General features: G+C 41.8%; 1 protein-coding gene across 1 annotated transcript in view; it reads right to left on the bottom strand.

Annotated features, from left to right (window-relative positions):
- Positions 1 to 10,595, bottom strand: part of kif14 (kinesin family member 14) — a 21,761-nt gene extending 11,166 nt beyond the window's left edge. The window contains exons 1-19 of the mRNA XM_046050636.1: positions 9,279 to 10,595; positions 8,579 to 8,833; positions 8,296 to 8,383; positions 8,016 to 8,114; positions 7,678 to 7,730; positions 7,538 to 7,568; positions 7,275 to 7,382; positions 6,923 to 7,039; positions 6,387 to 6,505; positions 5,996 to 6,168; positions 4,558 to 4,705; positions 4,225 to 4,288; positions 3,650 to 3,834; positions 3,219 to 3,321; positions 2,273 to 2,430; positions 1,986 to 2,133; positions 1,593 to 1,739; positions 1,228 to 1,360; positions 183 to 276 (exon numbers count right to left, since the gene is read on the bottom strand). Of these exons, the coding sequence (XP_045906592.1) occupies positions 183 to 276; positions 1,228 to 1,360; positions 1,593 to 1,739; positions 1,986 to 2,133; positions 2,273 to 2,430; positions 3,219 to 3,321; positions 3,650 to 3,834; positions 4,225 to 4,288; positions 4,558 to 4,705; positions 5,996 to 6,168; positions 6,387 to 6,505; positions 6,923 to 7,039; positions 7,275 to 7,382; positions 7,538 to 7,568; positions 7,678 to 7,730; positions 8,016 to 8,114; positions 8,296 to 8,383; positions 8,579 to 8,833; positions 9,279 to 10,327 (3,272 nt within the window). The 5' untranslated portion in view covers positions 10,328 to 10,595. The remainder of the gene's footprint in view (positions 1 to 182; positions 277 to 1,227; positions 1,361 to 1,592; positions 1,740 to 1,985; positions 2,134 to 2,272; positions 2,431 to 3,218; positions 3,322 to 3,649; positions 3,835 to 4,224; positions 4,289 to 4,557; positions 4,706 to 5,995; positions 6,169 to 6,386; positions 6,506 to 6,922; positions 7,040 to 7,274; positions 7,383 to 7,537; positions 7,569 to 7,677; positions 7,731 to 8,015; positions 8,115 to 8,295; positions 8,384 to 8,578; positions 8,834 to 9,278) is intronic.
- Between the last annotated feature and the right edge of the window lie 376 nt (positions 10,596 to 10,971).

Here is a 10,971-nt window from a genome sequence, read left to right as displayed (position 1 = left end):
GGGCCTGCATGCAGCTGATGATTTGGTTCCACTGAATTGTTGAAAATGACAGCAATGAAAGCAATGAAAATGCAAATAAATATTATGATGAATGTGACACCCCAATAGGTTTATTGATAGGTTTTTAACTTGGCTAATAAATCATCATATGTAAGGTGTGGCCCAATTTTGTATTTTCAAACCTGCTGAAGACTGTGTTTTTCTTCAGTTTTGCACTGATCTTATTGGCTTCCTCAATCATCAGGGACAACTTCATGGCATCCCACTGTGGAGAGACTGCAATATAGAAATGAAACCACTTCAACCGCAGTCCCGAGTCAAGCAGCATCTGGCTTAGATGGTCATTATTTCAGCCTGATTTGTTAGCACTGGCTGGAAGAGATTCACCCTTGTTACGCCTACAAGAACAGTTAGTACCAAAAATACTATTATCCTTACTGTAACTTGTGATTTTCAAATATATCACATGTGACTCTTAAATGTCAGTCAGTGTGAGAATCAGCTCTCTATACTCTAAATATAAACTACTAAATTCTCAGCTTCTAGGGCACATCACCTTAAGCTGCTGCTAACTTTGACTTTATCACTGCCAATATGCTGCTCAGGGTGCCTCGCTCCCTTTACACCAGGCACTAAATGAAATGGAAATAGGAAACGGCATTATAGCCAGACTCTGCAACACAGACAGCTATAAATGTGGCTGGAAAGTAATAACTAATCCTTGACTTTCCTGCTCTCTTTGGCGTGAGTGAAATATATCAAGTATTGTAGGGACATGTCTCTATTTGGGAGAAGGAAAAAAAATACAAATACTAAAGACAGCTTGTACTGTTTGGTGGCATTGAAGATAGTTCTATTGAAAAAATACTTATTTTGTCCAGTTCAAACTAATTATGCAATTAAAGTAAGATTTAAATCATTTATATACATTGCGTGTAGTGGTACTGTAGAAAACTACCATGCACTATCCATATGAGAGTTGCAGATCATCTCACAATAAATTATTAGATTGGATATGTTCTATGGCCTCTCTGCCTCCTTCTCTGCTCCTCTTAAGTCCACCGTTTATCTCAGGTCCAGGCAAACGCTCACTAATTTAATGCTTCTGGCAACACAGAATGAACCCCACCCATCTTGCTCTCGCTCCCAACACCACTTCTATGGTGTCAATTGTCATTGTGGCTCCTAAATCAAATGTGTGCTCAGAAGTGACATGGAAGCACTCACCATTTTGGAGAGTATGATTTTCTCTCATGGCTCTTTTCTTCTGCATCTCCTCCAGCTCTTTGCTGATCTTTGTCTTCTCCGCCTCCAGGGCCTCAACAATCCTCGCTTGATGCACACGATGTTCCTCCATCGCCTGGATAGTGACAGCAGGATAAAGCAAAATAGATAACTTTGTTTGCGTGAGAGTAATTTTCCATTATTTTAAAAGAATAAAACCTTTTCAACACACACAAGTTCTGGCCACTGGGAGCAGCCCCTGTTCTCTCTCTCTTACACACACACACACACACACACACCCCAAAACAGTCAACTTAAATTTGAAGTCAGAAATTTAAAATTCCCCACGAGTTGCTCTTGGTCCTGACCTGGGCCTCCACGTGCAGGCGGAGACGTTTCTTGTGGGCGTCCACCTCCTGCTGCAGCTCCATCTTGGCCATTTTCAGCTCTGCCATCTGGCTGGCCACCCTCTCCTGGTCCAACTCCTGTTGACGCTTCCGCTTATTCTCCCCGTTCTGAATAAATTGTTTTTTGGCATTACTTAGTATTGGTTGCGCAAATTGCCAGGATTTAAGGAGAAGCAAAAGATTATACGTGATAAAGTACTTCTATAATATTGCAATATTCTGTATTACACAAGTTTAAAGAAAATACATTTGTAGTTTTAAATTTCTGATTAAAGTTTTATCAGTTTGGTAACACCGTCATTCAAACAGACTCCCAATAACTCCAATGGCACTACAGCTAAACATTTTGCGTACCAGCTCTCTCTCCAGGTCTTGGATCCTTTCCTCATAGAGCGCCCTCTGGTCAGATAGCTCCTTCTGGGCAACCTCTTTGGCCATCTGGATTCCCTGCATCATCTCTTCTTTCGCCTTCAAATGGGCTTCCTCAATTTCTGCCTCCAGCCTGCGACACACAGATACGGCTTAAGAGAGTTCTGGCTTTGATTCTGCACAAATAGATGTTGCCCTGAATAAACATTTTTAAAAAGGCCAGAATGGTTGACATAATAATATAACTTTTTTATCTGGTATTTTGCACTCACTGAGCCCTTTGAGCTGCAAGTAGCTCATTTTTGGCAAATTCAAAATCTTTGTGGCCATCGCCTGCGCCTGTCCAGCATGACACCCGCTTCACAGACTGCACCTCTGCTGGATGATTGAAGCGGAAGTAGTGGTCTCCACCAAGAATCACCCTGTCACCCTGGAAACCATAACACACACACACACACACACAAGAAACACCCTGTCACCCTGGAAACCATAACACACACACACACACACACGAGAAGACTTAAATTCATTAATAAAATGGATTGGGCTGGACCTTTTAGCATGCCTGACCTTCATTCACAGCAGTGAACGTAATGCTCCAGTTTACATCAAAGGGAAAGCAACATTAAGTCCCCAGCTGTGTGAGAGCGCTTTAAACTGAATGAATCATGACAGTGGCTGTGTGGCAGTTATGGGGTTTATTCATTTTACAATTGCTTAATTTCATAACAGATCAAAAAAAGTAAAATAGACTACATTTTATAATTAATCAGTAGTCTAAACTGTAGGCTACAACAAACTAACAACACATTTATATCATTATATTAGGTCGATTGAAGAAGAACATGTAGTAGGCTTTAATAAAAGTTAAAAGTGATAACGCATAATGTGTTTTTTTAGTCCTGGAAATAGCACTCATGCCGTCTGCTCCCCTCCTCTTATTCCTCTATCTAACTACTCATTCTCTGAGTCACGCACTAGGGTCTACTGGCCTAGACATAACAGTTAAAAACAAAGTGTTGGTAATAATAACTTGCTGTTTTAGTTAGCCTACGCTGTCAGAATAAAAAAAAAAAAAAAAACGAACACTCTCGCTTCCCCCCCCCCCTGGATGAACAGGTTGGGCATGTTTAATTTAGAACAAATCTTGCTATAAGTTACTTAGTTAGTATAATGCTAAACATCAGATGGGTTAGAGGATCTTTCTGGTTTACTCACATGGTGTAGGACAGTGGATTCAGATGTGAGGTTTCCATTAACAAAGGTTTTGGCGTTTTCCATGGGAGTGATGCTGACAGTACCCTGGATGTTGGTTATAACACTAAAACAAACCAAAAAAAATGCAGATATATTTCTCATGTTAAATGCCGGCTATAGCTAAAAAAAGAAAATAGATCATTTTTAGATTACAAAGATGGCTAGATCAGAAAAGCATTTAAAAACGTTCCTCAAATCATTAACAATAATCAAGTTTAATAAACTAAATGTCAAAGCCAGCCTAAATATTAAAATTACATTTCACTGCAGTGGCACACCTCTGTTGAATAAGCACGCGTACAAGATGGCAAAACAGACTACATATTGTTTATTTAAAGTTCAATCGCTCCTGCCACAAGCATTTTCAAACCACTCCTGTGGTTTGTTTTTACCAGTGTTGGTCAGCAATGAGAGCTCCTGTCAGCTGGATGTCATGGCTGGACTCAGACTTGAGCTTGCCCACTGTGGTTCGACCCTCTTTGATCATGTAGAGAAGCATCTCAGAGAGCTGAGGATCCTCGTTCAGGTTCACCAGGTTAGGAAGACGATTGTCCACTTTGAACGTCACACCTGCTTTCTGAAAACTCAGAGAAAGTTTCCAAATATGTTATTAATAGTCTGTGTCCACAACAATATGTATAACAGCTTGTTTCAGGTCTTGTTAGTTTGACCTTTTAAGCTGATGATACATGGAGCAATTTTTAGAGCAATGGTGCTGGGCAAAGTTGCCGTCAACGGTAATGAGTAAAGATTACCACCGTAATCCCCTTCCCCCACCACTCCGCCACCCGTCCCGCCGCTATCAGATTGCCCAGCAACATTGCTCAAAAAGTTGCCCCATGTATCATTAGCTTTAGGATCAGCGTGGTGAAGAGATTATTGTACTGTTGGACACAGTGGACGACAGCCTTGACAGTAAAAAATAAATATACACAATGGAAATTAATGTTATGCTCAAAGAAATTACCTGCAACTCTTTGGTCTCTTCACGTTTGCGGATTTCAGCTTGCTCCAGTTTCTCTCTCCATGCCCTGCCAGAAAATAAGATCAAATATAACAAAAAATGTCTCCTCAGATCAAATTTTGCCATGATGATCTCTGATGTATCCCCTTCTCAGCCACTTATAAACCTTCTCACCTACTGAACTTTATAAAGAAAGGACAACAGTGTTGCAAAATGTTTGCGTATTCACCATGATTTTATTTTTTACATACATACATACAGACACACACACACACACACACAGTTACATTATTACTAAAGGCATGAGTCGAAGATAGTTATTGCAGTAACACTGACCGGTTGGCCTCAACCATTTCCCTCTCTTGCTGACAGAGTGTGTTCTTCAAGGCAGCGATCTCCTGCTGAAACAGCCTGACCCTCTCTGGTTCCACGCCCTGGGAGCTCATCTGTGCTGCTCGCAGCTTCTCCACCTCAGCCTTCAATTCTGAGAAAACACACACACACACACACACACACACACACACACACACACACACACACACACAGTTTGCCAACAATGCTTTATAAAAAGGTTAAATATACTGTATATAGCAGTTTAGACCAAATATACACTTAAATAAATACCAGTAAATATGAATTTGCAGGGAGTTCCATTAAAGTCCTGAAAGTCTATTTTAAGACATGACTACAGTCTACAGAGATATTCGGATTTTGTCAGCGAACTGCTCAACAATAATACTCATTGAAGACAATACTGAGGAACATTGACCTGATTTGTAATGTTTGAGTCATATCACACACTGACAGGTGGTGTGAGAGAAATCCACAGCAAGAGCTCCCCTCACTGCTAAAAACATCAAACAGCAGCGTGATCATCTTATGAAAAATAATACTTGGATGACAGTTAGCCGCCATGTGCAGCTGACAGTGCATAAATATGGCCTGGAGGCAAGGTTAGGGCCAGACCTTAATTGAACCGGGTAGTGAATAAGCTGGTGATGGATAGATGGGCAGACAGGAGGGTACGTGGGAGAGACGGAGAGTGAAGGAGATCAAGAGCGAGACACAAATGGAAAGAGAAGACATTCACAACAAAAGAGAAACACAGACAGTGAAAGTGATGCAACGAGAGGCAGATGAAGATGGAGCTAATGGACGTACAGACAACCAAGACAGATTGAATAACAGTTCAAATGAGTGTGTGTGTGTGTGCTATTGAGGATAGAGGGACTGTTGAGAAATGTGCTCTATTGCTTCAAAACTGGATTTTGTGCTTTGGAGGCTCTTCCAGTGAACAAATGCTGTCCACATCTGTGATGCCAAGGTAACAACACTGCTCGGTATAGAAAAGCAATCTTTGGTTTTCCTCTGGAATAAGGTCATACAGGTGTGATGCAGTTTGTGTAGGATGGCAGACGTTCAGGTTCACAAAGAACATAACGTCCTGCTATAAGGTGTATGCATGAGTGCAGTGAAAAATCTCTCTCTAAGATGAAGACAGTGTTTGCTCCACTTTCCCCTTAGTTGATGACACATAAAAAAAAAAAATCCCTTTTTATTTTTCATCCCTTTTTATTTTTCATACACTCTGTGGTGGCCAAGGACTCACGTCTGCAACATGTACCTCACAACTAGCAACTCCACAATAAGTGCACGGTAAGAAAGCTATAAAAAGGTTTAAAAAGCGTATTACAGTTACAACACAATAAAAACAGGCCAGAGCTCAGTTAACTCCAACAGAGATTTTTGAATGTGGATATTTTGAGTGTCTCACCTCTGATGAGCTTGGCACTGGTGTCTTCATTGACCTTTGCTATGTTAATGATGGTGCGGGCCTGCTGGGCGTAGCGCAGAGTGCTTAGGCTTTCCTCCACGTTGCTGCCCGCGGGACTCAGTGTGGCGATCATGGCCGTCTTGGAGTTACCACCGAGGCTCTCTTTCAACAGCCTGCGGAAGAAGAAAAAAAGAATTGGGACTTTGTCAGGATCATCCTTCAAAATTTGAAATGGAGGTCTGTCGGATTTTGACAAGATTGTGTTTTCAGTTTCATATATAAATCAATTCATCCCTAATGTATTCTATTTTCCATTTCTCCAATAGAGCTTCCAAAAATAATACATTGTGTTCTACAACAGCTACAGCGTACATGCAATCTGATCTCTCACCATGTCAGGACAGACTCTCTGTACGGTGTGAAGACCTTCTTTCTGGTCAGTGCCTGTTCTGACAGGGCAGAGATGACCTTCCCAAGGGTGAGCAGGGATTTGTTGATGCTAGCACCTTCCTGTAATGACACAGTAAAATTGGCATTTCTTGTTTTGAGTAAGCACATGCTGTTTTATGCAAATACAAAAAGCATCCTCTGCCAAATATAAGGAGCAAATGGTTCTGAATACAACCATATCTTTTTGAAACATCAGTCTTAGAATCAATTGAGGATATAATTAATGAGTCATTGATTGTTATTGATTGATGTAGCCAATTTTTTAAAGTTATTGTTTCAGGTTTCAAAATGGCCATCATAAATTGCAGGACCCAAAGTGAAGTATTATTACAACAAATGACTTATGAGCAAATATATATTTATCATTTGGAATGTAATTATACTATCTGAAAAAAAAAAATTTAATATACAATTACATGAAGTAGAGAAATTCAAAATTTCAACATGGTGTGTGTGCATAAGCGTATGTGTGTATACCCTGAGCCTGTCTCCACTTGTCTGGGCCGAGTTACAGCGTTCACTGCCTGCCAGGTCCACCAGGTTGATCCTGCTGGTGATACTGTGATCGTGTTCCTCGCCCTCCACAAACTCAGTCTGTAGGCACACACACAAAAACCAATTAATTGTGTTACATTGACCTTAAACACACAGGACCTTCCAAGTGTCTTACTGTGTACATGCAAAATTAACTTAAACACTCTCCACATTATTAAATTCTTGCAAAATGCAAATGTATCTTGTAGCTCAGGTTTTGTTTAAATTAATATTTAAGAATTTATTAGGTGACGACATTTTGCGTTTGTTTTGGGGTGAAGGTGAAAGGACATACCTGAGTCTGGGTTATAACCAGGGTGAAGACAGAGTGAGATCTGGAGCTCTTGTCATTCATTCCTGTAGCTGCTGTGGCTCTCTGCTTGTTGCCCAGCTTCAGCCAACCCTAAAGAAGGACACAGTGAATTATGATTATTCAGTAATTCTCTCCATGGTGTGCCTGTACCACACTTTTAAGATAGTAATATTCATTCAGACATTGATGTTTGTATTTCATTGTGGCCTCGATGATCTGAAAAAAGAAAATATCTTTCAACCTACCTGAATGTCATTGTAAGAGCTCACGATATTCCTGTGAAGAAATAAAAGAGTGAGCAATTCTGCAAATCACACCATTCAAGAGTGCTCCTTTGGCCTTTGTTGAAGAGTAATCTAGCAAAAGAAAATAAAAGCTTTCTTACAAAGAAAGGTCTGCCACATAGGGACCATGGACTGGATGCTCCCTCACCCTCAGCTGGAAACACAAATCAGAGGGATTTTCTTATCTTGACTGTACATATTCTTAGGTTATTCAGCTCTAAGCCATTATGAGCAAGAGTGCATCTCTAAAATGTGCGATCATCAGATCATGTTACGCATTATCAGATAGCCAATCAAAAGAAACTCTCTGGAAACTGGTTTATGCGAAAATGCAGCAGCCAAATTCACTAAAAGAACACTACAGTTTTCCAAAAAACAAAACACCTAACAAGGGTTCCTGGTTTCTGGAATGTATTTCAGTCGGTTGCAAACTACTTACTGGCGTCCTCCTCTGATTTGGCTCATCTCTAGTCACCAGCAGATCGTGGATCTTCTCATTGTACACCTCAAAGTAGCTCATCTCTACATGACATTTGACCTGAAATATAACAAATCCAAAGATATAACCAGAAATATAGATTGCTCATCTGCACATTCAAGCCTTTTAATTTTGGAGGGAAACTGCAGGCTTAAGACATTTTATATTGATTAACAAAAAAAAGGAGTAAAATAACATGAGAAACGTTCAACCAGGAATACACCTTTGTAAGAGATTTTACCTCCTCATTTTCCATGGATGCTAATTTAGAAAAAATCTCTTGGCAGAATCGGGGGATTACCCCTTCCTCTTCTCCAAAGCCCATCATCCTAAACAACAAAGATTTCAAACAGTTCAAACTGCAGTTGATTGATCATGATTTAAAATACACATCCCAATATGCACATTTTACACATAGTATGTTTTTTTTTAGAGCAAAAAATGGAGAGAGCAGAGGGGGAAAATTCCAGTGGTACAAGGGGTAATAATCTAAAATCTAAACAAAACAAAAAACAAATACACACGTGTAGGACTTCCCAGAGCCTGTTTGGCCATAAGCAAACAGGCATGTGTTAAATCCTTCAAAGGCCCTCAGCAGCAGAGGCTTTGCCAGCATCTCGTACACCATCTGCTGGCTGGCAAAGGCAGGGTCACACTCGTCCACCGAGCAGAGGGAGAAGTCATAGGTGAAGGAGTAGCTCTGTTTGGAGTCTGGGTGCTGGACAACAGTCTCCTGGCCATTCATGAAGATGACCTGCAATGCCTTCTCTGCCTTCTCCCTGTGACAGAGCAGACATATGTAGAAACATTATTTCAGAAATGGCTTTTGTGTCTGATTGTAAATGAGCACTTCCATAACCTAAAAACACCGAACATTGTTTGTAGCTTTGTGGTCATTTTCAAGAATTCCCACAGCCTGCAACTAAAGATTACTTGCATTATTGATTCATCTGCAGATAATTATACTGATGAATCATCAAAATTTCAAGGAAATAGGGGGGAAATGCCATCATCTTTGCATGTCCAAGATACACTTTATTGTAATGCTTACAGTCAAATGAAAGAATAGGATATGATTAAACTACACGTTGGTTTATCATTTGTATAACGTTAGCCCACTGATTTGTGTGAATGAGGCAGATGACAGTTAGATGGCTCAGCAGTACCTTTGGAGACCCAGACATCATTTTACCCATCAATTAAGGCAAAAATTGCATCACATACCTGGCGTTGAAAGGGCGGACACGGACTGCAACAGTCACTGCGCTGTTTTCCATCTTAAATAAATCCTGCTGCTTCAGAGCCTCACAGGGGCGAGACAGGGACTGCTCAGTAGGTGTTGGAGCTGGAGTGGAGGTCCTGGCCTGGGTCACGTCTCCCTTTTGGCTTGAGGTGGATGTCTTCCTCACCTGCAGCGCGGCGTTTGGTCTGTGAACACCTGCGGACTCCTTGCCGGCCCGGGGAGCTGGGACAGGTTTTGTGTCCTCCGCTCGCTGTGCTCGGGATTTGGGCCTCTCCAGACTAGCAGATTTGACTGCAATAGCTAATTTGGGTGCTTCTTTCCCCGCCAGTCTCTCGAACACGTCTCTCTTGGCTGCGACTTTCTCAAACGGCGTCTTTTTGGTAGGGGTTTTAAAGGTTTGGGCCTGGTCCTCTACGTGCCTGCTTGTGGAGGAAGAAGAGGGCGTGTTGATGCACGCCGGCCTCCTCTGGTTTTCCACATGAGCAGCAGTGTCACGTAAACTAGTAGACCTGAATAACCCAGGTGCCCTACCGTTTGGATCACTAAGAACTTTCGGCGTTGGCTGCAGGCTAGTGGCACTGACCCCAGCGGCACTGGCCTGTAGCTCCCCGTGTGCGCTTTTATCCATTGAGGGAGTTCTGGTACGGCGCTGCAGGGTCAGTCTCTTCTCCGGAGCTGGTGTAGTGTTCTGGCTGCTTTCAGACATGGTTTTCTCCGCTGTTTCAGACCCGGTCTTCCTCCTTGACCTCCTCTGCAGAGTGAGTCGGCCACGGTAAGGTGTCTGCGGCCCGTTGCCGCTTTTTGACAGCGCAGAGAGGACATACGTCCTGTTTACCTGTCGGCTTTTATTAGATGACCTGCTGTCTTCACTTCCAGACTCTCCGGATGTTCTCTCACTTTTGCCCAGCGCACCCTCTGTCACTTTTCGGTCCGCCAGGCGCTCTCTGCCCGGTGTCCTGGATGTTGATGTTGACATTAGATGGTCATAATAAGCTGTATGCTTCCTCGCTTGTACACTGAATAACGACATGGCTCTCGGTTGCTAAAAATAAAAACCTTAAAATCAGCTCACGGGGTTAGCTAGCAAACGGCAACTTTACTCCGGTTGGTCTACCGTCACCTACAATAACCGACAAATAGTTACGATGGACGCCAGTAGTAACGTTAGTCTGTATGTTAGTTAAAAGTAAGTATAAATCCATTCGAATAAAATACAAGTTGTATCCAAGCGAACAGAGTTGCCTTTGTTTATTATTGTGTTCTTGTCTCTTCCGCCTTCACCCGCTTCAATTTCAAACGGTCTTCCCCAGTGATAGCCGATTGGCTGAATTCTCGGGAATGGTTACGTCATAGCATGGACTGGACATGTAGATATCTGAGAGGGACGCCAGGTGGCAGTATAATCAAGGTTATCTTACATACTATAACCAGCTCTAAGGTTGTATCCAAATTGTGCCACAAAATATGGCATCAGTTGAGGAGGCTGATGCAGTTGCAGAGAAAGACAGTAAGTGGACCTTTAGGTTATGTTTTTTTGGGAAGAATTAACTGTTATGCTCAATATTGGTCTTGAGTTGGAAAAAATAATAGCATCACAGGTGGGTTTGACTTTATACAGTATGTGATGAAACTTCTTTAAACTACCCCCAAGGGGCAAAGCTGATCTTGAACCTA

This window comes from Micropterus dolomieu, linkage group LG05, assembly GCF_021292245.1.
Source record: "Micropterus dolomieu isolate WLL.071019.BEF.003 ecotype Adirondacks linkage group LG05, ASM2129224v1, whole genome shotgun sequence".
Taxonomy (NCBI): domain Eukaryota; kingdom Metazoa; phylum Chordata; class Actinopteri; order Centrarchiformes; family Centrarchidae; genus Micropterus; species Micropterus dolomieu.
Note: the sequence above shows the minus strand (reverse complement) of the source record. Positions and strands in the feature narration are given on the sequence as shown.